The following is a 25,932-nucleotide window of genomic DNA, read 5'->3' as shown; positions in this document are numbered from 1 at the left end:
AGACGCTTGCACATGCGCATTTTCATCACGGAATTTAAAGTGATATTCCGTGTGTATATAGCTGATATGTGAAAACGAAAAAGAAAAAGAAAAAGCAAAATATATATATATCAGACATTCTAGAAGACCATCCATCATTCTGTAGTATTAGATGAAGCTAGACCATTCAACTTTCGTGTTCAAACCTTGTGGATACACACTATTTAATCTGAAAATCCATCTGGACTCACGTTGCTTCAGACGTCCAATTCGATCTCCTCCCCTAGATGACTTGGGTTCTATGTCAATTACAAAACAGCGTAAATTGTAAAAAGAATGTCCTTTTGATTGACAGTGTTCCACGATCACTTCAGAACTACGACCCAACTTTAAATTTGACTTATGTTCACGCATGCGTGTTCTTAAATCACGTGAAGTCATGCCAACGTAAATTTTGTCACACGGACAAATAATTAAATAAATTACAAAGTTGGTTTTGCAATTGGTAAAGTTCCTTAAAGTGTATCTTCTTAAATCTTGAGGATTAATGAATTCCTTACATTCTTTAGTGATTTGACAAATATTACAACCACCACACCTATAATGTCCTAACACAATGTCTTTAAATGAGCATTTTGATGAAAGGGACGAAGGACTAAGAATTTCTTTTAGATTTTGATTTCTAGAGAAAGCAATTCGCAGTTTACTATTTTCAAAGCAAGGATGTAGATTAATGATCTCCCAGTTTCTTCTAATAATGTCCGCTGCTGTCTTACTATTGGAACAATATCTCATAATGAATGTATGTTGATCTTCATCTTGAGTAGAGGTGCCTTTCAGTTGTTGTAGTAAATGATCACGATTCAAATACTTGGCACGCTTTCGGGCTTGATGTAACGTATTTTTAGGATATCCTCTCAATGTAAGTTTTGATGATAAATCTTTTGATTGAATGTTGAAATCATTGAGAGAAGAACAGTTCCTTCTGATTCTGACCATTTGAGAGAAAGGGAGACTTTCTTTTAACTTTCTCGAATGACTGCTATCAAATTGCAAAAACGTATTGCGGTCTGTTGGTTTGAGATATACTTTCGTAGAGAAATTATTGTATGAATCCAAAAAGATATCTACGTCCAAAAATTGTATATTGTTGGTTGAAGATTTTAAGGTAAATTGGATATGTATATCACAAGTTCCCAACCAAAAATAAAATTGATTTAACTCAGAAAGGGTTCCACCCCACAGCATGAAAATATCATCAATGAAGCGATACCAGCATAAAATTTTTTCTGCAAATGGGGAATGTTGTACCCATTCTTTTTCAAAATTACTCATGTAGAGGTTAGCGATTGACGGTGCAAACGCTGCCCCCATCGCTACTCCTGAAGATTGCAAATAAAGCTCATTGTTGAACATAAAAAAATTTTCGGTGACGGCTAGTCTAGTAATCTGAGTCAGGAATTCAAAAGGAATCAACTGTGGTCTAGGGAGATTTTCCAACGTATCTTTAACAATCTGAACTGCTGCTTTTTGGGGAATGGACGTATATAAAGAAACAACGTCTAATGTAGCCATAATACAAGGTGAATTTAAATGAATATTATTTAACAGTCGCAAAAAATGTGCTGTATCTTTGATGTATGAATCACTCTGCATGACTTGATTTTGAAGAAAGAAGTCAACAAATTTACTGAGGGGTTCTAGTACAGAATTTCTAGATGAAATAATAGGTCTACCTGGGGGATGATGTAAATCTTTATGGATTTTTGGTAAAAAATACAAAATTGGTGTAACCGGATGAGATTTATTCAAAAATCTTACATCCCTTCCAGTTAAATATCCGTCTTTACGTCCCTTATCAGTTAATTTTCTGATCATATTTTGTAGTCTCTTAGTTGGATCTAACTTGATTTTTTTATAAACAGTGGGATCACTAAGTTGTCTAAACGCTTCATTCATATATTGACTCTTATTTAAAACTACGACTGCACCTCCTTTATCAGCCTTACGTATGATAATTGAATCATCTTCTACCAGTTTTTTTAAGGCTAATCTTAATTCTTTATTTAGATTATTAAATCCATCCCTTTGTTCTAAATTGCTAGATTTAATTTCTTTTAAAACATTATTTTTGAACATATTTAAGATATTATCTAAAGGGCCTGGAGGATACCAATTTGAATGAGGAGACAATATAGAGTGATCAACAGATTCCCTACCGTGAAAAAAGATTTTTATTTGGAGATTCCTAATGAATTTCTCCAAATCTATGTTAAATTGAAAAAAATCAAATTTTTTTGATGGAACAAATGATAATCCACAGTTCAACAATTGGATTTCTTGAGATGACAAAAATCGATCAGATAAATTAACTACAGCAGGATCCATTATTATGGTTGTTGTTGATGGTGCTGGGACCTCGTAAAGGGCCGTCCTCTTTGAAACCATTTTCCTCTTGTATTTCCCTTTCTTCCGCGATTGGTTCTTTGAGGTAAAAAATTCCCAGAACCGCTACTGTTAGAAGATGAAGATCTATTGTCCAAGCTAGTGTTACTTGTATAAATGTTTGTAGATGAATCTCCTCCCTTATCTTGATTGATGTTAGACCAAGCATATACATGATGTTCTCTATAGTCTTTTTCATCTCTTTGGAACTTACGCAATTTATTTTTCTTTAATTGATCTTTAAATTTATCGATGTTATCTTGCATCTGCTTGAATTGAATATCAAATTCAGATTGATTATATTTAGTTTTAATGTTAATTAATTCATCTTTAATTTGATCTTGTAATTCCACAACCACTGATTTGCTTTTCTCAATAATCAAAAGCATAATATCCAAAGAGCACTTATTCAAAATCATTTTCCATTTATCAAGAAAGTCAGAGTCATCTTTAAAAATTTGTGGACTAGTATTAACACGTAGTCCTCTAGGAATTCTACCTGCTCTGCAATATTCAATCAGGAAAGCACTATTTAATTCAATTCGTGTAGCGTTCTTATTTAAGTTTAATAACTTGAACCACTCATTATTATCTGACAAAGGACTCAAATCACCAAATATGGATGGGACTTTAAGAATGTCTAACATCTTCTCATTAGAGAAGCTTAATGTTACCTTCTTCTCATTAGAGAAGCTTAATGTTACCAACATTAAGCTTCTCTAATGAGAAGATGTTAGACATTCTTAAAGTCCCATCCATATTTGGTGATTTGAGTCCTTTGTCAGATAATAATGAGTGGTTCAAGTTATTAAACTTAAATAAGAACGCTACACGAATTGAATTAAATAGTGCTTTCCTGATTGAATATTGCAGAGCAGGTAGAATTCCTAGAGGACTACGTGTTAATACTAGTCCACAAATTTTTAAAGATGACTCTGACTTTCTTGATAAATGGAAAATGATTTTGAATAAGTGCTCTTTGGATATTATGCTTTTGATTATTGAGAAAAGCAAATCAGTGGTTGTGGAATTACAAGATCAAATTAAAGATGAATTAATTAACATTAAAACTAAATATAATCAATCTGAATTTGATATTCAATTCAAGCAGATGCAAGATAACATCGATAAATTTAAAGATCAATTAAAGAAAAATAAATTGCGTAAGTTCCAAAGAGATGAAAAAGACTATAGAGAACATCATGTATATGCTTGGTCTAACATCAATCAAGATAAGGGAGGAGATTCATCTACAAACATTTATACAAGTAACACTAGCTTGGACAATAGATCTTCATCTTCTAACAGTAGCGGTTCTGGGAATTTTTTACCTCAAAGAACCAATCGCGGAAGAAAGGGAAATACAAGAGGAAAATGGTTTCAAAGAGGACGGCCCTTTACGAGGTCCCAGCACCATCAACAACAACCATAATAATGGATCCTGCTGTAGTTAATTTATCTGATCGATTTTTGTCATCTCAAGAAATCCAATTGTTGAACTGTGGATTATCATTTGTTCCATCAAAAAAATTTGATTTTTTTCAATTTAACATAGATTTGGAGAAATTCATTAGGAATCTCCAAATAAAAATCTTTTTTCACGGTAGGGAATCTGTTGATCACTCTATATTGTCTCCTCATTCAAATTGGTATCCTCCAGGCCCTTTAGATAATATCTTAAATATGTTCAAAAATAATGTTTTAAAAGAAATTAAATCTAGCAATTTAGAACAAAGGGATGGATTTAATAATCTAAATAAAGAATTAAGATTAGCCTTAAAAAAACTGGTAGAAGATGATTCAATTATCATACGTAAGGCTGATAAAGGAGGTGCAGTCGTAGTTTTAAATAAGAGTCAATATATGAATGAAGCGTTTAGACAACTTAGTGATCCCACTGTTTATAAAAAAATCAAGTTAGATCCAACTAAGAGACTACAAAATATGATCAGAAAATTAACTGATAAGGGACGTAAAGACGGATATTTAACTGGAAGGGATGTAAGATTTTTGAATAAATCTCATCCGGTTACACCAATTTTGTATTTTTTACCAAAAATCCATAAAGATTTACATCATCCCCCAGGTAGACCTATTATTTCATCTAGAAATTCTGTACTAGAACCCCTCAGTAAATTTGTTGACTTCTTTCTTCAAAATCAAGTCATGCAGAGTGATTCATACATCAAAGATACAGCACATTTTTTGCGACTGTTAAATAATATTCATTTAAATTCACCTTGTATTATGGCTACATTAGACGTTGTTTCTTTATATACGTCCATTCCCCAAAAAGCAGCAGTTCAGATTGTTAAAGATACGTTGGAAAATCTCCCTAGACCACAGTTGATTCCTTTTGAATTCCTGACTCAGATTACTAGACTAGCCGTCACCGAAAATTTTTTTATGTTCAACAATGAGCTTTATTTGCAATCTTCAGGAGTAGCGATGGGGGCAGCGTTTGCACCGTCAATCGCTAACCTCTACATGAGTAATTTTGAAAAAGAATGGGTACAACATTCCCCATTTGCAGAAAAAATTTTATGCTGGTATCGCTTCATTGATGATATTTTCATGCTGTGGGGTGGAACCCTTTCTGAGTTAAATCAATTTTATTTTTGGTTGGGAACTTGTGATATACATATCCAATTTACCTTAAAATCTTCAACCAACAATATACAATTTTTGGACGTAGATATCTTTTTGGATTCATACAATAATTTCTCTACGAAAGTATATCTCAAACCAACAGACCGCAATACGTTTTTGCAATTTGATAGCAGTCATTCGAGAAAGTTAAAAGAAAGTCTCCCTTTCTCTCAAATGGTCAGAATCAGAAGGAACTGTTCTTCTCTCAATGATTTCAACATTCAATCAAAAGATTTATCATCAAAACTTACATTGAGAGGATATCCTAAAAATACGTTACATCAAGCCCGAAAGCGTGCCAAGTATTTGAATCGTGATCATTTACTACAACAACTGAAAGGCACCTCTACTCAAGATGAAGATCAACATACATTCATTATGAGATATTGTTCCAATAGTAAGACAGCAGCGGACATTATTAGAAGAAACTGGGAGATCATTAATCTACATCCTTGCTTTGAAAATAGTAAACTGCGAATTGCTTTCTCTAGAAATCAAAATCTAAAAGAAATTCTTAGTCCTTCGTCCCTTTCATCAAAATGCTCATTTAAAGACATTGTGTTAGGACATTATAGGTGTGGTGGTTGTAATATTTGTCAAATCACTAAAGAATGTAAGGAATTCATTAATCCTCAAGATTTAAGAAGATACACTTTAAGGAACTTTACCAATTGCAAAACCAACTTTGTAATTTATTTAATTATTTGTCCGTGTGACAAAATTTACGTTGGCATGACTTCACGTGATTTAAGAACACGCATGCGTGAACATAAGTCAAATTTAAAGTTGGGTCGTAGTTCTGAAGTGATCGTGGAACACTGTCAATCAAAAGGACATTCTTTTTACAATTTACGCTGTTTTGTAATTGACATAGAACCCAAGTCATCTAGGGGAGGAGATCGAATTGGACGTCTGAAGCAACGTGAGTCCAGATGGATTTTCAGATTAAATAGTGTGTATCCACAAGGTTTGAACACGAAAGTTGAATGGTCTAGCTTCATCTAATACTACAGAATGATGGATGGTCTTCTAGAATGTCTGATATATATATATTTTGCTTTTTCTTTTTCTTTTTCGTTTTCACATATCAGCTATATACACACGGAATATCACTTTAAATTCCGTGATGAAAATGCGCATGTGCAAGCGTCTTTTTAGATAAAAGCGCCATTTTACATTTGGCAGTTTGTGTACTGAATTGATTCCTAGCAGACACAAAGTAAGTTTGTATGAATATACTCAATATTTAATCTACTTAGAATGATTTTTCTAACTGTATTTATTGTACTTATGTTTAAGAGAGCTTCCTGATGAAGCCCTTCTTGGGCGAAACGGGGCCCGTGGATTGAATGAATAACCGAATATATAACCAGGGAAAAGTTGCTTTTTGAGTGCTATCTTCAGCTTCGAGCTTTTTAGCCGTTGGAGTGACTTTAGCTTGTCAGCATCTTAAGATAAGTGCCATTTTTTGCCATTTGAATTCAATATACTGTGGCAACGTTTAAGCATTTGCACTTTATTCATTGTGCAATATACTTTTTCTATTTCAGGCATTTAGCACTTTATCTTTGAAGCACCTTCTATTTGAAGCACTTTCATCTAAGCACTCAGCACTTTTCATCGTAGCACTCAGCACTTTCCTTAAAGGCTTCTACTTTTACAAAGAAGAAGATAAGTAACGTCTTTTTACTTGATTTAGCCTTTGGTATCTGTTATATTCATGATATCAGTCTCATTCTAAGATTAGAAAAAGATAAAGAATAAGATAAAAAGATTAAAATAAAAAACGCATTTATGCATTAAAAATGATTAGTTGTTCACACAAAAAGGAGGTTTTTGATCAATGAAAGACAACCATTGCCACAAAAATATAGGGAGAAAACATATATGTTCCCTATGTGGTAAAATCTGAGATCTTTTCCTCCTGATAAGTAATTTTCTTAATATCAACTTGTTGTAGTATTTGGTGTATGCCAAACATGTCCTCTTTTCTGGTGTTCAAATAATTCAATTTTAGACTCATCTGTCCTTAGAACACTATTTCAGAAGTCCTGGTATTTGTCTACGTTCTCTCTGGCATACTTAAGTCTGGCCTTGATATTTCTCTTAGAGAGCAAAGGTTTCCTCCTTGCACACCTCCCAAGCAAGTTAAATGTGTGCAGTCTCTTTTTGATTGATGTAAAGGTATGCACTTTCACATCAACAGTAGCAAGAGCCTGCTGTAGGTCTCTTGATTACATTTTAGGGTTTTTGGAGACTTCTTTTAGCATCTTGCGGTCTGCTTTGGGGGTCAACTTGCTTGAATGGCCAGATCTGGGCATGTTGGCAGTTGTTTAGAAAGTCTTCCACTTGTACACTATTTTCCGGATTGTGGAATGGATAAAGTCAAATTCTTTCGAGATCTTTTTAAATCCCTTACCAGACTTATAAGCGGCTACAATCTTCTTTATGAAGGCCTCAGAGAGCTCTTTTGATCTTACTAGGCATTTCAGAATTCTACACTGTGTTGTCCTGTCAACTAATTTCAGAACTCGGCCCTGAAGCAGCAGTTACAGATATTCCCGCGAAACGTTGGCCGCGTTGGCCTTTTTGAAGTGGCATTTCCTGAGACCAAACACTGTGCTAAGCTAAGCTAAGTGTGAAATTTATATGGCTTAAGTCACTTTTTTCAGTCAAATAAGAGTTGTGCATGTATAAGTGTGTTAGTATGAAGCTATCTAATGAACATAGAAGGTGATAATAAGAAGAAAAGAAAAATTTTAAAAAATTTTAAAAAATATATATTTTTAGAAGTTAAGATTTTATGGTAAATCAACATTTAAATATTAAACACATATTTAATGTGAACGGGTTTTTGGTGGCCGATGATTGGAGCAAGGAGTGTGGCAACTACACTGATCAATCCAGTCGATGACTGTGCGTAGGCTCCATCTCTGAGCCCCACCCATACTCTACCCATAGCCCCACCCATACTCTACCCATAGCTCCGCCCACACTCCACACATTTCCCTGGTCCTCTGTACCCTTTTAGTGCTTCTCTCTCTCTTCCTCTAACCCTCCTCCCCCACAGACTGCTTCTCTCTCTTTCTCCTTCCAACCCCCTCTCCTGTATGTGCTTTCTTTCTTTCTCTCTCTCCTTCCATCTTCCAAATCCCCTCCCATGGGTGCCCATCCCTCTCCTTCCTAGGGTTACCAGATGTCCGAATTTCCCCAGACATGTCCTCTTTATGAGGGCTCTGTTGGGCATCAGGGCGGCTTTTTCAACTGGCCTCTTTAGTCCAGTTTTCACCATTTCAGGGGGTGGCGGTGGCGGCAGCAGCGGTAGCTGCCTGAAAAAGAAATAATCCTGGCTGGGGTCGGCATCATACTCTGGAGCTCCTTCTTCTTCCATCAGCCTTCACATCTGGCCCTCTCCCTTCCACCATGGCCCTCTTCGGCGACTCGTCAGCAGCAGCAATTAAGATAGGCTACCGGCATCTGGGTCTTCCGTCTGTGAGTCCTGCCTACTTTGTTTCAATTTCCTGTTTCCGCATGGATGGTTGCAATTAGGGCACCTAATGTAGGCATCCTGTATGGAATCAGGCCCTTACTGCTTAGTTCATTTTTGTTTTCATTATGATAACTTGACTTTCATGGGCAGTAAAATTAATCACTATGAATTCTGCTTACAATACTTACCGCAACAGCCTTCAGCGATTGTACAATTATCCAATGAATTTCATCAAAGAGTTTATTAGTGACCTCTTTGCCACGTGTGCTCTCGAGATACAAGCGCAAATTACTGACTGTCCATTTTCCTCCATGAATGTGATTGTAATCATCCTGCACAATGGAAAAAAGTTGTCATTCAAAGGAGATCAAAGTTAATGATGTCAACATCTTTATTATCATGTCCTATACAGAGTCAAAAATCAACATGAAAGCTGGAATATAAAATAAACTTTTTCATTATTGTTGCAGAAGAGTAACAACAGGCTGAAATTATTATAATTGATATAAAAAGTAATTATTCCATTCATTCACCATTTAGGGCATTCCTGTGGTGATAAAAAGTCATTATTTTCTCTGACTGCTAAGTCACAGAAACTCAGCAATTAGAAATCATTTAGTTCTGGGGCGTGGATTGGTCACGCATGGGAAAGGTTGTGTAGTGATCGAGCTCCGTAGATACAGACTTTGTAAAGAAAATAAGTCGCATTAAAGATTATTTTTCTTTGTATAAAACAAAATATTAAGGTCTTAGAATGGCATCGGGTAAGCAATCTAAGATTGATGCGGTGTTTGTTGCTTCCGGGAGTGTTAAGAGAGCGAAGCTTGAGCTGGAAATTCCGTTGAAAACACCGTTGCCTAAAAATGGCGACAGTGAAGTCATGAAAGAGTTAAAAGAAATTAAAGAAATCGTCTCAGGCACTGCTAAAAAAATGACTGATCTTACGGAGGAAGTCTTACTAAAAGAATTGATCTGCTAGAAATTAAAATAAATAATATAGACGGAAGAATAGAGAAAAATAGAAGCAGATTTTCTTCAAAATAAAATAGATCGGAAGAGAATTGATTCGCTTATCCAAGAGTTTGAGGATTGTTCAAACCATGAGCGGAGGAATAATTTAAGGATTTTGGGGATGCCGGAAGGGGTGGAGAAGGGAAATACTATTTCCTTTCTTGAGAACTTGTTACCTAAAATCCTGCCTAGAAATTGAAAGGGCAAGAAACACAGTTAGCAAAAGAAAAAGTTTCCTGGCACTTAGACCACAGCTAAGAGCTCTTGGGGGTAAATATGAGTTACTATACCCTGCTCTTATGAAAGTCTCTATTGGAAATAAAACTATGACATTTAATGATCCAGAAAAGTTAGCTGATTTTATATTACAACAAGAACAGCCAATGTCGATGTAATGCCTTTGTTAAATGTTTAAAGAACAAATTTATGCTCATAAGTTTATATTTGGGCTGTTTAACAATATTTTGAATTTTATTGAAAGTTTGCTAAATTGAGAACATATTTAAAGTTAAAAAAGTATAAATCAGCTATTCTTATTAGATTAACTCTGAAGGGAAACGGAAAAGAATGTTTATAGTTTTAATTTAAAATGAACAGATGAAACAGTTTCTGCAAGGAAAAATAGAATGTTCACCTTGGATTCTATTCTATGTTTCAATAGCAACAAGAAATTCAATTGATTAAATACTTCTATCCTGAAGAAATATTATTCTTGATATATATTGACTCTGGTAATAGGAGCTCACAAATCGATCTTCCATGAAAGAAATTTTTTGGCTTCATCGAATGAGACAATTCTAATTATCTCTCTGCTTCCTTGTATATGGATCAAAAGCAAAAGTACATGTTACTTTTCTTTGTGCCAATCATAAGTTAGGAATGCAAATAAAGCTGGACATATCAATGCGCAGTGTGGCTATTTTAAGGAATATTGAGCCAAATATCTGTTATCTATCTATAGCAAGTATTGTGAGACATCTAGTCTATGCGCATCTGGACAGTGACATGTGGATCCGATATGGTTTGAAATGCCATAAATATGAGGAAAGTTACAGTCAAGTTTAATGGAGATGTGGATTACTTCAAGAGGTAATAATAGCATGCCGACATTTATTACTGTTGTTCCTATACACTGTCCTAGATCTGACGGTAGATAATATTAGATGCTAATGAAAAAGCGGCACTTCCTATAATGCAATAAACAAAAGACGTATGGATCTTTTTGCAGCTGATGTTACAAATCAAAAGATGGAATGGATCTACTAATAACTGGAACTGCCCAAACAAACTGATGGTGAACTATACGGTAGTATATTATAATAATTGAACACCAGATACCGAAGAGGATCGACACCAGCAGACAGTGTTTGTTCCCAGTAAGAACATTCCTGCAGAAAAGATTATTGATCTGATGGCAGATAACAGTAGATGCTAATGGAAAAACGGCACTTCCTCTGATGCAAATAAACAAAAGACGTATGGATCTTTTTGCGGCTGATGTTACGAATCAAAAGAGGGAACAGACCTACTAATAAATGGAACTCCCCAAACAGACTGATGGTGAACTATATAGGAGTATCTAATATAATAAAACGCTAGGCCGCGCATGCGCACTTCCTATGTGTGTGCCGGTTTTCCGTGAGCTGTAGCGACACATAGGAAGTGCGCATGCGCGGCTTACGCTCTGTCCTGCTCTCTGTTGAAAGACATGCGCACTCGCGCCGTGTGTTCGCGCATCACAAAAGCTTCCCTGCTCTCCACCTCACAATACGGCCCTACCGGCCGAAGCGCGAGCAAGCTGCGGAAGTGGTTGTGGTGGTGGGCGGCCTCAGGTATCAGTTTGACGTTAGGATGGTGGGGTGGGGAGGCCTGCGGAGCCCAGCAACTTTCCGCTGCCCAGGACCCGAGTCATTTGCCGCCTCCCCCTTCCCTTCCCGCGGGCCCGATAGGCGATTTAAGCAGCGTGTGCAACAGTCTTCACACGCTGCTTCGGGCCCTTCTACTGCCCTGATTTGCTCTGGACGTGCCAGAGTAAATCAGGGCAGTAGAAGGACCCAAAGCAGCGTGTGAAGACTGCGGCACTTGCTGCTTGAATTGCCATGTGTAGTCGGGCCCAAGGGAAGGGAAGGGCAGGGGGGAGGGGCGGCAAAGGACTCGGACCCGCGTTTGTAGTCGCCACTGTGGGAAGGGAAAGGGGGTAGAGGAAACGCTAATGCTACTGCACAGAGAACTGGTGTGGGGGTGTAGGGATATTTCCGTATTCACACCTGTGGGTTAGGCCTCTCTGATGTCATCAAAGCCTGAACCATTCTTAAGATATCTTTCTGCTGAGCACAAGAAACTTTCCAGCATGAGTTTTGCAAGAAGAAAGAAGTACACAGCTTTGCTGTTTCTGCCTGATGCATTATGGGTATGTACCAGAATGTTGCTATGCAAGGACATCTATCTGTGCTTTCATAATGGGACAGTGTGAATCTTGAAGAAATTATCCTGTTCTTATCTGTCTAACGGCCCTGGGTCTACCAGCCTATATGATACTTTCCACAGAAAGGCTATTCATCTGTCTGTTTCTGGATTGGTCCAAGGAGGTCATCTGATGAGATACAAGAAAGAGGGCTAATTAATTAATTAGTTAGTCTGTGATAAGGTCCGGGGAAGCTCAGATCTGCTCACAGATGTTCTAAATGTAAACTTTTTCTTTCAATAATTAGACCTGTAAGATACCTCGTGTGACTCTCTTCCTAAGAGAGAGAAATTCAGACTTTTAAAACGGCTCTGATCTCAGCACGGAACGGGACTTGTTTGCGGATGATTTATAGCCTCATCAAGGATTGTCAACACGTGTACCTTTAACAACCGGATTCCTGACGTCTACCAAAGCTACCAAGAAGTTTTCCCTTCCACCTAATTTCGCCTGAGCGACTAACCCTAAGGTGAGAATACGGGATTTACAATCTTATCAGCTGGGTTAGATAAGGATCACTTGTGATAAAGGATAAGGGTTGAAAAGTTCCATTGGTGATAATATAATCATTTGCTAATCAGGGATTATTATTATAAGGAATTGTTTAGTGTGTATTTAACAAGTAAAATTACTCAATTGTATAACAATTAGATTGTGATAATTATGTACTGAGTTTCATTTGTGTAATCAGATATTTTGTGAACAATATTTAGATTCTGCAGCTGGCTTGTTAATTATATTTTTCTATTTTCATAATAAAGATATTTCTCATTAGCCTGGGTTTTGTGTCGTATAATTAGACCATGATATTTGGACTTGAATAAGAGGTTATGGTTTTCCCTAGACAACTTAACAGAGACGTAACGTGTTTATAATACTTGCCTTTTTGAAACAACAGAATATGGATGTATATTGTATACACTTATCAATGGTAGAGTCAACAAAGCTGGAAGGAGGTTGGGTTAAACACAGTGTTCCCGCTAAGCTGCGTTGGCCTGCGCTCGCGCACAAAATATTACATCGCAGCGCAAAGTTTCTCTTCACAGCGCACACACGCGTCGGTAAGGTAAGGGGACGCATTGGGGGGATTGCACTTCCCCACAATTGCCATGCTTCGGTTCCTCTTCTTCCTTCCTTCCTCCCCCCCCCCCCGCGGGACCCTGCGGCACCATCAACTCTTACTCCCTCTAATGTCGGCCCTGCAGCTCCAGACTTCCTCGCACCTTCTCCCCTCCCCCTTTGGATCGCTATTATTTTAAATGTTATAGCTGCGGAGCTGTATCCATCAGTGGAGATGTCTAACCTCGGCCTGCCCCGGAACTCTTACTGCAACAGTGACTTCCTGTTCCTGCCTAGACGGGCGGCTGCTGCAGTAAGAGTTCCGGGGCAGGCCGAGGTTAGACATCTCCACTGATGGATACAGCTCCGCGGCTATAACATTTAAAATAATAGCGATCCAAAGGGGGAGGGGAGAAGGTGCGAGGAAGTCTGGAGCTGCAGGGCCGACATTAGAGGGAGTAAGAGTTGATGGTGCCGCAGGGTCCCGCGGGGGGGGGGGGAGGAAGGAAGGAAGAAGAGGAACCGAAGCATGGCAATTGTGGGGAAGTGCAGAGCTGCAGGGAAGAGTGTTGCGGTACCCAGCTGGAGGGAGAAGGAAGATGAGGGAGGGAATTAAAGGAGATGCCAGGGCTTGGAGCGTAGGAGGAAGGTATGCCAGTCTAAGGGAAAAGGAAGGGGGAGATGTGAGAGCATGGAGGGGGAGCGAAAGATGGAAGAAAAGGAAAGGAGAGAGATGCCAGAGAATCAGGGAAGGGGAGATACCAGACTATGAGGAGAGGTGTGGGAGAGGGAAGGCGAGGAGAGAGATGCCAGACCAATGGGGTGAAAGGAGAGATGGAAGGGGGAGGCATACAGTTTCTGGAAGGGGCATAGAAGGAGAGAAGATGCCATATAGGGGAAGAGAGACGGCAGACAGTGGATGGAAGGAAGAGAGTTACAAGAAGATGAGGAAAGGAGAAACCACAGAAGACAAAGGTAGAAAAAAATTTCTATTTATTTATTGCTTTAGGAGACATGTGTCACTGTTTCTGTGAAGCATTGTATGCAGAGTCCAGCTTCTTGCTGGTTCAATTTAACCTTTGTCTATGTATTTTTATTTTATCCCCCCTTTTACAAAACTGTGAAGCGTTTTTAGCACCAGCCTTGGTGGTAGCAGCTCTGATGCTCAGAATTTTATGAGCATCAGAGCTGTTACCTCCGTAGCTAAAATCCACACTACAGTTTTGTAAAAGAGGGAGGGGTTAGTTTGTGATTACATATTCCTTACTAGGCGAAGGTGTTTTCTGTGTTCTGTGTGTTCGAAAGACATGGTTTTCTGTTAGGATTGACGGTGTAGGATTGATCTGTGCTGGTCTGGCTTGTTTAGTTTTACAATGGGTGTATTGATGTACTGCTCACTGCAATATGTAAGATGCTGCCTTTTCCTAGGTACTCATGTGTGACGTGTGGTTTGTTACTAAAAATCATGTTTTTCTTACAGATGGGGGGGGGGGTGCCAAAAAATGATGGGCCCCGGATGTTACATATGCTAGGTACGCCACTGTATGTAAAGATACCAGAAAGCTGGCGTAGCAAAAACTTCTAAGTTTTGAGTATTTAACCCTCCCACAATCTCACGGGCACTCGTTTCAAGTTTATTGAGATTTTGATTTAAACGCAATATCAAATATTTTCAATGCGTATAACAAAAATAAATTTGGGGAAATAAATAAAACCATTTGAACCAGTGTTCCCGCTAAGCTGCGCTGGCGTGCGCTGGCGCACAAAATATTACATCGCAGCGCACACGTTTCTCGTCACAGCGCACGATCGGAAGAGGCGTACGGCAGATGGCAGGGCGGCGAGAGGAGAATCGGGCGAGTTGGCTCATAACTTGCTGGCGCCCGATATTTTTGGCTCACGGTGAAAAAAGTTTGCTCACAACACCCGCCCGCTTAGAGGGAACACTGGTTAAACATAGTTTTTTTGCCCCTGCAATTGGGAAAAAAGCTGGGGTTGCAATACTAATACAGAAAAAAATGTACAGCTACTTTTCAATTGATTAATTCTGATCCCTTGGGTAGATGGGTACATGTGAAAATGAGCATGGGAAATAATACCCTGGAATTGTTTAATGTGTATGCCCCAAATACGAATCAAACTGAATTTTTAAAGAAGTTACAACAATTGATACTTCCACTGGCTGCTTCTAATTTTGTAGTGGCTGGAGATTTTAATGCTGTTATAGATCCACTATTGGATAAAAAACCTAGTAAAATTATGAAATCATTAGGGCTAGATAATTTGGTACAATCTTGTAATTTGAAAGATATATGGCGGATACTTCATTTTGATGATCGGGAATTTTCCTTTTGTTTACAAGCTCATAAATCCTTTTCAAGAACTGATTATATTTTTGTCTCAAACCAAATAGTACAAGAAGTGGAAAAAGCCTCCATAGATCCTATCATACTGTCAGATCATGGGGGTGTATGGATTGATTTTAAGTTTGTTGAGCAGGATTATAGTAGATCTGTATGGAGATTCGATAATACATTGATTGCAGATGCAAATTTCCTTGAAGAATTCAAATTAAAAATGATTGAATTTTTTCAAATTAATACTTCAGAGGAAATTACCATAGAAACATTATGGGATGCATTTAAGGATACCATGAGAGGTAATATAATATCACTAGTGTTTAAGCCCATTACATTAATGGGTGCTAGAATATATGTCTGTCTGTCTTTTTTTCTTTCTTACTTTCTGTGTCTCTCCCTGCCCCTGTCTCTCTTCCTTTCTTTCTTTCTCCCTCCCACTGTCTGTCCTTCTTTCTTTCTGGTTCTCTCTCTGGTACCCTGTCTGTCTTTCTTTCTTTCTGTCTGTCTCCCTGCCTGCTATCTTTCTGTGTGTCTGTCTTTCGTTCTAATGCGCTGCCTGCCTGCCTGTCTTTCTGTCTCTCCATGGCCTGCTTCTGTCTCCCCTCCCCCAAAGCAAACCAAGATTGCTCCCAGGACCCCTTTCCCTCTCCGTCCCCTCCACTTCCCTGTGCAGCAGCAGCAGCATTTCCCTCCCACCCTTCCCTGTGCAGCAGCAGCATTTCCCGGCCTTCCCTGTGCAGAAGCAGCATTTCCCCCCACACACACACACACACTTCCCGGTGCAGCAGCATTTCCCACCCTTCCCTGTGCAGCAGCAGCAGCATTTCCCTGCCTTCCCTGTGCAGAAGCAGCATTTCCCCCCCCTCACACACACACTTCCCTGTGCAGAAGCAGCATTTCCCCCCCACACACACTTCCCTGTGCAGCAGCAGCATTACCCCCACACACACACACTTCCCTGTGCAGCAGCAGCATTTCCAGGCATTTCCTGTGCAGCAGCAGCATTTCCCGCCACCCCCTTCCCAGCCGCCGCGTTGAAATTGAGAGAAAAGCGCTTCACTGTGCTACCGCTGGCTTCGGCGTCTTCTATCCACTGCGGCCAATCCTAGTGGAAACAGGAAGTAGTCAGAGAGGGCGGGCTGCAGTGGACAGAAGACGGCGAGGCCAGCGTTAGCGTGGTGCAGCGCTTTTATCTTAATTGAAACGCGGGTGAGCCGGCGAGAAGGAGAAGGCTTTGGCGGTGGTGGTTTTGGCAGTGAGTGAGGGCGGGAGGTGGGAGTCGTCGGCTGTGCTGTATTTCTCCGCTTTGGCCGTCACAACCACACTCCTGCTGGCCACGGACCTACTGATCACAGATCAGAGATCACGGAAGCATGCAGGTAAGTGCGCATGCGCGGCTAGGGTTTTATTATATAGGATATTATTGTTAATTTTAACTGGGATTGCCATTCAACAAATCACTTATAATTGGAAAAATTGGAGTGGTCTTAATTATTGTTTCTGGTGGAATTCTGTTTGTCATATATATAAAATGGAAAGGGCGTTAGCTGTCCAAAAAGGGAATTATAACAAATTTAAGGAAGTGTGGAGGCCATTGATGGATTTTGGTAGAGATTAAAAATTTATGCTTCCCTGAATTAAAAAGTTTTAGGAAATAGGGGAGGGAGGGGGTTGGGTATTTTTTTTTTTTTTATTATAATAGAATGAATATATTTTTCATAATTATATAAGGAAGGAGGATATTAATTATATTTTATAAAGGTTATTTATGAGATGTCAAGTGTATTTGAAAGTGAAAACGTTGTGTGTATTTATTGTACTTGATATGAAATGGATAAAGTATTAAAAAAAAAAAATACTTCAGAGGAAATTACTATAGAAACATTATGGGATGCATTTAAGGCTACCATGAGAGGTAATATAATATCATATTCAGCATATATTAGAAAACAACTTAAAAAGCAATTTTTGGATTTGGAAAAATAAATTAAACAATTGAAAATAAAGGGTAAATATAATGATATATCTTCAAAAATGGTAAGGAAAGATTTGTTTTCTCAACAATCTCAGTATTATGGAAACTCAAATAAGGCGGGAAGATTATTAGCAAAGAAAAGAACAAAAATTATTGCAATAAAGGATGAGAAAGGAGTTACACATACTCAAATAGGAACTATTGTAAGTCAATTTTTAAATTTTTATAAAGACCTATATTCTTCTGAACCTTAAGAACCTTATGAAGATAGAGAAAAAGATGGTTTAGAATTTTTGAATCTAATTATTGGACCGAAGGTTCCTGCTCATATAAAAAAGAAGTTTGGAAGAGCCTATGGGGTTCATAATTTAAAAAAAACATCTAAAAAGTGTCCTAAATGGCTACTTGGATAATCAAAAAGCCTGATCGTCCAAGTACCCATAATCAAAGCTGGTTTTAGACATATCTAAAACCAGCCTGGGTTGGGCCCATGTACCTAAGGCCCCGCCCACAGGAGGGGCCTAAGACTCCTGGGCCTATTCTGATTGGCCTAGGCGCCTTAGGCCCCACCTGTGGGTGGGGTTTCAGACGCCTGGGCCAATCCGGCCCCTTTCTGCAGCCGGCTGGCCTGTCGGACGGGTGGGTTTGGCACCCGTCTTTCCGGCCAACATTTTACAGGTATGGGGGGTGGGATTGGGGGTGGGGGGGTCATGGGGTCGGTGGGGGGTCATGGGTCAGCGGGGGGGCGATCGGGAGTTCGGGGGGGCGGTCGTTGGGGGGGTTGTGTCGAGGGCAGGAGGGCCTGGGATCCCTCCTGCCTGTATTGTAGTGGGGGGCTGGGGGTAGGGGGTCCGCCTGGGCAGGAGGGGTTGCGTTCCCTCCTGCCCGATCGTGTAGGGGGTGGGGGGCGAGAGGCCAGGAGGGCTTGGGCTCCCTCCTGGCCTGATCGTAATCGGGGGGTGCCGCGGGGCAAGAGGGCTTGGGCTCCCTCTTGCCCTGATGCTGTCGGGGAGTCGGCGGGGCAAGGGGGCTTGGGCTCCCTCTTGCTCCGATGCTGTCGGGGAGTCGGGGAGTCAGCGGGGCAAAAGGGCTTGGGCTCCCTCTTGCCCCGAACGTAATCGGGGGGTGCTGCGGGGCAAGAGGGCTTGGGCTCCCTCTTGCCCTGAACATAGTCGGGGGTTTGGGGTGCTGCGGGCCAGGAGGGCTTGGGCTCCCTCCTGCCCGGATCGTTTTAAGGTGCGGGGGATTCTGTAACCGGTGTTGTTTTTGACAGACACCGGTTACAGAATCCAACTTTTAGGCGAAGGACTGGCTCCTCCGTCGCCTAAAAGCCCTTGTGTTAGACGTTTGGGGCTTATGCGTTTTTTTGGTTCATTATGGGGTATAAGTGTAGACATCGTGGGGGGATAAGTGTAGACGTAGTGGTGGTCTGGGCGTTTAAACAGCTGAATGTAGAGGCAGGCTATTATCAAAACAAACCTCCTTTTGGACGTTTTTTTTGGTTATGGACATTTTCCCTGCTTCTACTTTCAACGTTTAAGGCCTTAGGCCAAAAAGGGACTTAGACGTTTTTTTTTATTATGACCCTCCACATCACTAAAAGAATTAGAAACAGCGTTGAAATCTCTTAGAGTTGGATCCGCTCCAGTTGGTGATGGTTTCACAGTAGAGTTTCATAAATCATTTAAAATTACCCTGTTACCTTATTTATTAAAATTATATCAGTCTCAACTGAATAAAGGTTGCATTATAGGTACTATGGCAGAATCATTAACAATCATTTTGTCAAAGCCAAACAAATATCCCACTTTGATTTCAAACTACAGGCCTAACTCGCTAATAAATGTTGATGGAAAACTTTTAGCTAAGATATTGGCATTACGCTTAGCTAAGGCTCTCCCTTTTATTATTGATATGCACCAAACGGGATTTGTTGCTAAGAGACATTCCTCTAGTAATACCAGATTGGCTTTTCATATGTTAAATTTAACAAAAGCCATGAATGATCCGACTTTCTCTGTCACTTTGGACACGGAGAAGGCCTTTGATTGGGTTGAGTGGACTTTCATGTATCAAGCACTAGATTGGTTTGGCATAGGTTCAGGATTTATATAAATGATTAAGACGTTGTATAGCTCCCCTGCTGCAAGATTGTATATTAATAACAATTTATCAGATGGTTTTAATTTGTAGAGGGGGGTCCATTATCTCCTTTGCTATTTGCTATTGTATTATAACCCTTGTTATTAGCCATTCAACAAGCAAAGGGGATACAGGGTATTCCTCGTACAGATTGGGAATATAAAGTCTCTGCATATGCAGATGATATACTGCTTTATTTGAAAAATCCAGAAACTACCATGCCATGCTTACTAGAGTTGATTGAGAAATTTGGAAAATTGTCAGGATACAAGATAAATTGGAGCAAATCAGAAATTCTTCCACTGAATGTGCATTGTACTAAAGGTTTATTTGACTCATTCTGAAATTGAATGAAAAATTTTTATTAAAAAAAGTAACAGAAATGTGCGAACAATGGAATCATTTACATCTCTCTTGGTGGGGGAGAGTCCAAACTATTAAAATGATGATATTGCCTGTGGTTTGTTATCAAATGAGTATGATACTGTTTTTTTTTTTTCATGGGTCCTTCTATAAAAAGTTAAATAGTATTCTCACAAAATTTGTTTGGCTGGGTAAAATCCTAGAATTGCTTTAGTATCTTTACAAAAAACAATAGCGGAGGAAGCGGTAAATTTTCCAAATTTTTATAGGTATCATCAAGCCTATATTTTACGCCAGGGTATGTATTGGGTCCTCCCAGAGCTCATGGAAAATATCCCAGATTGGTTGTATTTGGAATGGCGACTCTTGTTCCCTCTAAATTTATCTCATGTTCTCAGTATTAAGATGCCTAGAAAATATAAAGAGAACAGAATATTGATGGATACATGGAAAACATTGTGTTATGTCAGTAATTTAACACCTAACCCAATAAATAAATCAACAAATCAATCTATATGGCTAAACTCCAAGATTCAAATTGGCGGATTTAAAGTCATCTGTAAGCATTGGATTATTGCAGGTATACGGATATTAGATGATAGTATTTCAAATGGTAAACTGCTTGAATTTTCACAGTTACAACATAAATATGGTCTTAACCAATCACAAAGTTTCAGATGGTTGCAACTGAAGTAGGCTATTCAGGAGGGGTTCCATGAATGGAAAAATCTTAATATTCAGTATAGTCTGGAATTCTTATGCTTTCAGGCGGATTTCTTGGGACACCAGGCCGCACAGTGGTATAAATTGATATCTGGCTTTATGAATAAAAAACCAAAGACAGGTCTTAGAGACATTTGGAGCTTTGAGATTAAGCACCAAATTTCTGCATCTCAATGGCCACGAATTTGGTGTTGGAGAATGAGATGTACAATGTCTGCATCTATGAGACAAACTTGGTTTTTTTTGTTACATATAGCACTTTGGACCCCAGTTCGATTGCAAAAGTTGGATAGCTCTAATCTGGAAACAGGGACTCTGGATCATGGCCTTTTGGAAATCAATTTGGTCTCAAATTAACTGTCTATTAGAGAACCATGTCGCTCTATCATATGATACAATTCTATTCGAGACGTCAATGAGAATAAAAAGTCAAATTTCATCAAGCAATGATAAACTTTTATTGATAATGACAGGAGTCGCCACACAACATATTACCAGGAATTGGAAAAATTCTAGTAGACTCAGTGGCGTACCTAGTATATGTGACACCCGGGGCCCATCATTTTTTGATAACCCCCCATCTATATCAAAAATATGATTTTTAGTAACAATCCACATATCACACAACAAGAGAGTACCTAGGAAAAGGCAGCATCTTAAACAATGCAGTGAGCACTAAAACATCAACACATACATTGTAAAACTAAATAAGCCAGATCCTGCAGTCAATTGATCCTGCAGTCAATGCCAACTGAAAACTATGTTCTTTTCATACACACAGAACAGAGATACACCCTTGCCCAATATGGAATAATCACAAACTAAAAATAGAAATATGAAGACAAGAAACCAGACTCTGAATACAATGAAACACCACAAAAACAGTGACACATGTCCCCTAATACTGTGCAAATTGCCTTATTTCCATTTCCTATTTATAAACTTTTAGCAATACAGTTACAATACTACTTGAATCAAAGTAAAGCAACAAAAAATCTTTCTACCTTTTGTCGTTTCTGCTTTAATCATCTTCTTTGCTCTCTTCTTTCTATACAGCATTTGTCCTCTCTCCCTTTCATGCAACATCTGCCCTCTCTTTGCCCCTTCCACCCAGCTTCTTCCCTCTCTCTCGACCACTTCCATCTACTGCCCACACTCTCTCTGCCCCTTCCATCTACTGTCCACCCTCTATCTATTCCATATGGCATCTTCCCTCTTTCTATGTCCCTTCAATATATTGTATATCTGGGGTCCTTTCTCTCCTTTGCACATGATTCATATCAGCTTCACCCCTCTCCATTTTTCTGTCTCCACCCCCTCCCCTATGCTTTGGCATCTCTCTCTTTCTCTTCTCCTTTCCTTCCTTCCTTCCCACTCCACACCATGGTGTGGTATCTCTATCTCCTTCCCTTCCCTCATGCCATGGCATCTCTTCCTCCCCCTCCATGGTCTGTTATCTCCTTTCCTTTTTTCCTTTCCCTCCCTCCCATGGACTTGGCATATCTGGTTCCTCTCCCTTCTCCCTCATTCCTTCTCTCTCCCCAATTGGGTGCTGCAGCAGCAGCATGTCTCCCCCCTTGCCTTTGCAGCATTTCTCCCCCCTTCCCTGTGCAGCATTTCTACCCTTCCCCCTTCCCTGTGAAGCATTTCTACCCTCCCTCCTTCCCTGCCCAGCATGTCTACCCTCCCCCCCCCTTCCCTGCCCAGCATGTCTGGACGGCTCCCCTGCTGAAAGCCGCAGGCGTCCGCTCCTTGCACGAACTGCGGCTGCATCGGAAGCCTTCTCTCTGACGTTGAACTTCATCTGCCATCTCGTCGCCCATTCCCCTAGTTTGTTCAAGTCCCTTTGCAATTCTTCTTTAGTCTTCTTTAGTCTGAGCTCCATCAAATAGTTTGGTGTCATCCGCAAATTTTATTATCTCACACTTCGTCCCTGTTTCTAGATCATTTATGAATATATTAAATAGCATTTATGAACATATTAAATAGCACCGAGTCCTGCAGGACACCACTCGTGACCCTCCTCCAGTCTGAATAGTGGCCCTTTACTCCTACCCTCTGTTTCCTGCCCGCCAACCAGTTTCTGATCCATCTATGTACATCTCCTTCCACCCCATGGTTCTTCAGTTTCCGAAGTAGGCGTTCATGGGGTATCTTGTCAAAGGCTTTTTGGAAATCTAGATATATGATGTCTATGGGATCTCCTCTGTCCATCCGTTTATTAATTCCTTAATTGATTTTAAATATTACTTGTGTTATATTGTACATTATAAAATAACCCCCATTTAGAAATTAAGATAAATTCCTGCAAAGCACACAGAAAAAAATTACTGACATATTTCCTTATAATTATAATTCCTGGAAGTGATACATGAAATAAATTCAAAATTTCCAAAAAACATATCATAACATAGCCTGAACATGAATATATGATCCAAACAAGAACAATTAAATTAAAAAATTACTTATGAATAATTTAAATTAATTCCATATAAAACTTCACCTAATATTTAATGAATTCTTTAGATTATAGTTAATACAAACAATTCCACAGTACTCTTGTAAGTACAATCAGCTGTTCTCCTATACTACCCCCCTAAATTCCAGTTAACTCTTTTATAACTATACAATCCCCCAATAACTAAAGCCCATTTAACCAAAGTTATCCAATTCATCTTTTATATATACAGATGTGATTAATAAAAATTTAATTCCAATTGAATGGACAAAAAACCTCAATGTAAACGTGTCAAATAAAATACACAAAACTAAATGAAAAACATAAGAGAATAATAACTCATTAAGAAGCAACTGAAAGGAAATATAACTCATAATATACAACACATAAAACATCAACTTAAATAACCATCAAATTTCCTTAGTATTGCGCTGAAGAATAATATATCACTACAACCCAGAAGAGGAAATCTGTATTCATCGCCCTCTTCCGAAGCACATCTTATCTTTAATTATTGATGGCATGCCACTCCCATCCAATGGAGACAACTCCAGATTCCAATCTTGTCTCCAAGTTCCACTGTATTAAACAATCTTCTACTCCATTTACCCCAGCGATAAGAATCTTCGGATTTCTGTTTTATATCCAATGTACTGAAACACAGGCAATGACGAAGAGCGCCAACAACTATGGACTCACTGCAGACATCTCCTTCTCCTGAATTCCACAAAGTCTTGGCCACTTTCCCCCTCTGATGTACTTGCTGTACTACTCCCTGACCATTTGGATTCTCTGCTTTGCCACCAATGAACGTCAATCTCTGCCGAACTATGCTATGACCTGCGAAAAACAGAGCAGGGAGGGGGACTAATAGATGTATTGGCTCGGGAGCAACACAGTGCAACTTTCTCAGCCAAATGGAGCTCGAGCCGCGAGGCTCGTCTTCCATTTCCTGCCTGCCCTGCCGCGCACACATAGCTGACCGGAAGTCTTCCCCGATGTCAGCACTGACGTCAGAGGGCAGGCTTTGCTTAAGCCCTCCCTCCGACGTCAGCGCTGACATCAGGGAAGACTTCCGGTCGGCTATGTGTGCGCGGCAGGGCAGGTAGGAACATAAGACAAGCATCGCAGCTCGAGTTGTATTTAACCCCACGGGATCCCCCGTCATCCCCGTTCAGCTCTCTCCTGTGCACCCCCTTGGGGCGTGCACCCGGGGCGGACGCCCCCACTGCCCCCCCTAGGTACGCCACTGAGTAGACTTAACTATACTTTCTGGTGGAACTCGTTGTGCCATATTTACAAAATGGAAAGAACAATTGTCATACAAAAAGGAAATTATAATAATTTTAAGAAGATCTGGGGGCCATTGACAATTTATTGCAATGATTAGACGCCATTTTCCATTGAAAATACATTTACAATAAGGGGAGGGGGTGGTATAAAGTTCTGTTTAAGGTTTATTTAATAGATATGAATGTAATATTTATGTGAAATTTATGATTAAAATATTTGTGGAAAGGGTGGGTCTGAGAGGGAATAAATTCATGTATCTATATAATAAAATGCTAAGCGCGCATGCGCACTCTTACTGCATGCTTCCCTGATCCCTGATCTGTCGGGCTGAGGCTGCAGGAGTGCGCATGCGCTTAGGGTTTTTTCCTGTAAGACAGTTCGTCTTCGGCGTCGGCGTCTTCGCCCCCCCCACCCCCTCCCTGGCATACCCGAACCCCTGTTCAGCCTCCCATCTGACCCTCCCACCGCGGTCTGATCCTCCTATCCGACCCTCCCTTCCCTCAGTCTGGCCGGCTCCCTTAGTCCCTTGCTGCTGCCCCTCTTCCCTTCCTGCAGTCCCGACAAACCTCCTGACTCCAGCAGCGGCCGCAGCACTCTAAATACGCTGCTTTGCGGCCTTCTACTGCCCTGATTTGCTCTGCCCGTCTCTGATGATGTAGCGTATTTAAAGTGCTGCGGCCACTGCTGGAGTAAGGAAGTTTGTCGGGACCGCGGGAAGAGAAGGGGCGGGCGGCAAGGAACTAAGGGAGCTGGCCAGACCGCGGGGACGGCATGCAGCAGCTTCAACAGCGTGTAGGCGGGTGGTGCGTGAAGGAGTTTGAATAGGTGGTGGCAGTTTCGCTCAGAGGAACAGCTGGAGGGTATCGTGCCGGTGCTGCAGGTGTCCCATGCAGGTAAAAATTCTCAAAGGAGGGGGAGAGGGAAAGGGGGGTGCTTTGGGGGAGGGGTGTGCTGTTAGGCAGACAGCTTTGCTTGGGGGGGAAGACAGAAGGGGTGCCACAGAGTGACAGGGAGGAACTGGAGGTGGAGAGGGAAAGGGGGATGCTTTGGGGGAGGGGTGTGCTGGGAGGCAGACAGCTTTGCTTGGGGGGAAGACAGAAGGGGGGCCACGGAGAGACAGTCAGGGAGGAACTGGAGGGGGAGAGGGAAAGGGGGCTGCTTTGGGGGAGGGGTGTGCTGGGAGGCAGACAGCTTTGCTTGGGGGGAAGACAGAAGGGGGGCCACAGAGAGACAGGGAGGAACTGGAGGGGGAGAGGGAAAGGGGGCTGCTTTGGGGGAGGGGTGTGCTGGGAGGCAGACAGCTTTGCTTGGGGGGAAGACAGAAGGGGGGCCACGGAGAGACAGTCAGGGAGGAACTGGAGGGGGAGAGGGAAAGGGGGCTGCTTTGGGGGAGGGGTGTGCTGGGAGGCAGACAGCTTTGCTTGGGGGGAAGACAGAAGGGGGGCCACGGAGAGACAGTCAGGGAGGAACTGGAGGGGGAGAGGGAAAGGGTGCTGCTTTGGGGGAGGGGTGTGCTGGGAG

At 40.6% G+C, this 25,932-nt stretch overlaps 1 protein-coding gene across 3 annotated transcripts in view; it reads right to left on the bottom strand.

Moving 5' to 3' along the window:
• The window catches only part of TTLL1 (tubulin tyrosine ligase like 1), a 155,178-nt gene that overhangs the window by 41,434 nt on the left and 87,812 nt on the right, over positions 1-25,932 (bottom strand). For all 3 annotated transcript variants that reach the window (XM_033952517.1, XM_033952516.1, XM_033952518.1), the window contains one exon: positions 8,752-8,895. In XM_033952517.1, the coding sequence (XP_033808408.1) occupies positions 8,752-8,895 (144 nt within the window). The remainder of the gene's footprint in view (positions 1-8,751; positions 8,896-25,932) is intronic.

The sequence above is a fragment of the Geotrypetes seraphini genome, chromosome 7 (genome assembly GCF_902459505.1).
Source record: "Geotrypetes seraphini chromosome 7, aGeoSer1.1, whole genome shotgun sequence".
Lineage (NCBI taxonomy): Eukaryota > Metazoa > Chordata > Amphibia > Gymnophiona > Dermophiidae > Geotrypetes > Geotrypetes seraphini.
The sequence above is the reverse complement of the archived record's forward strand: the minus strand, read 5'-3'. Positions and strand labels throughout refer to the sequence as shown.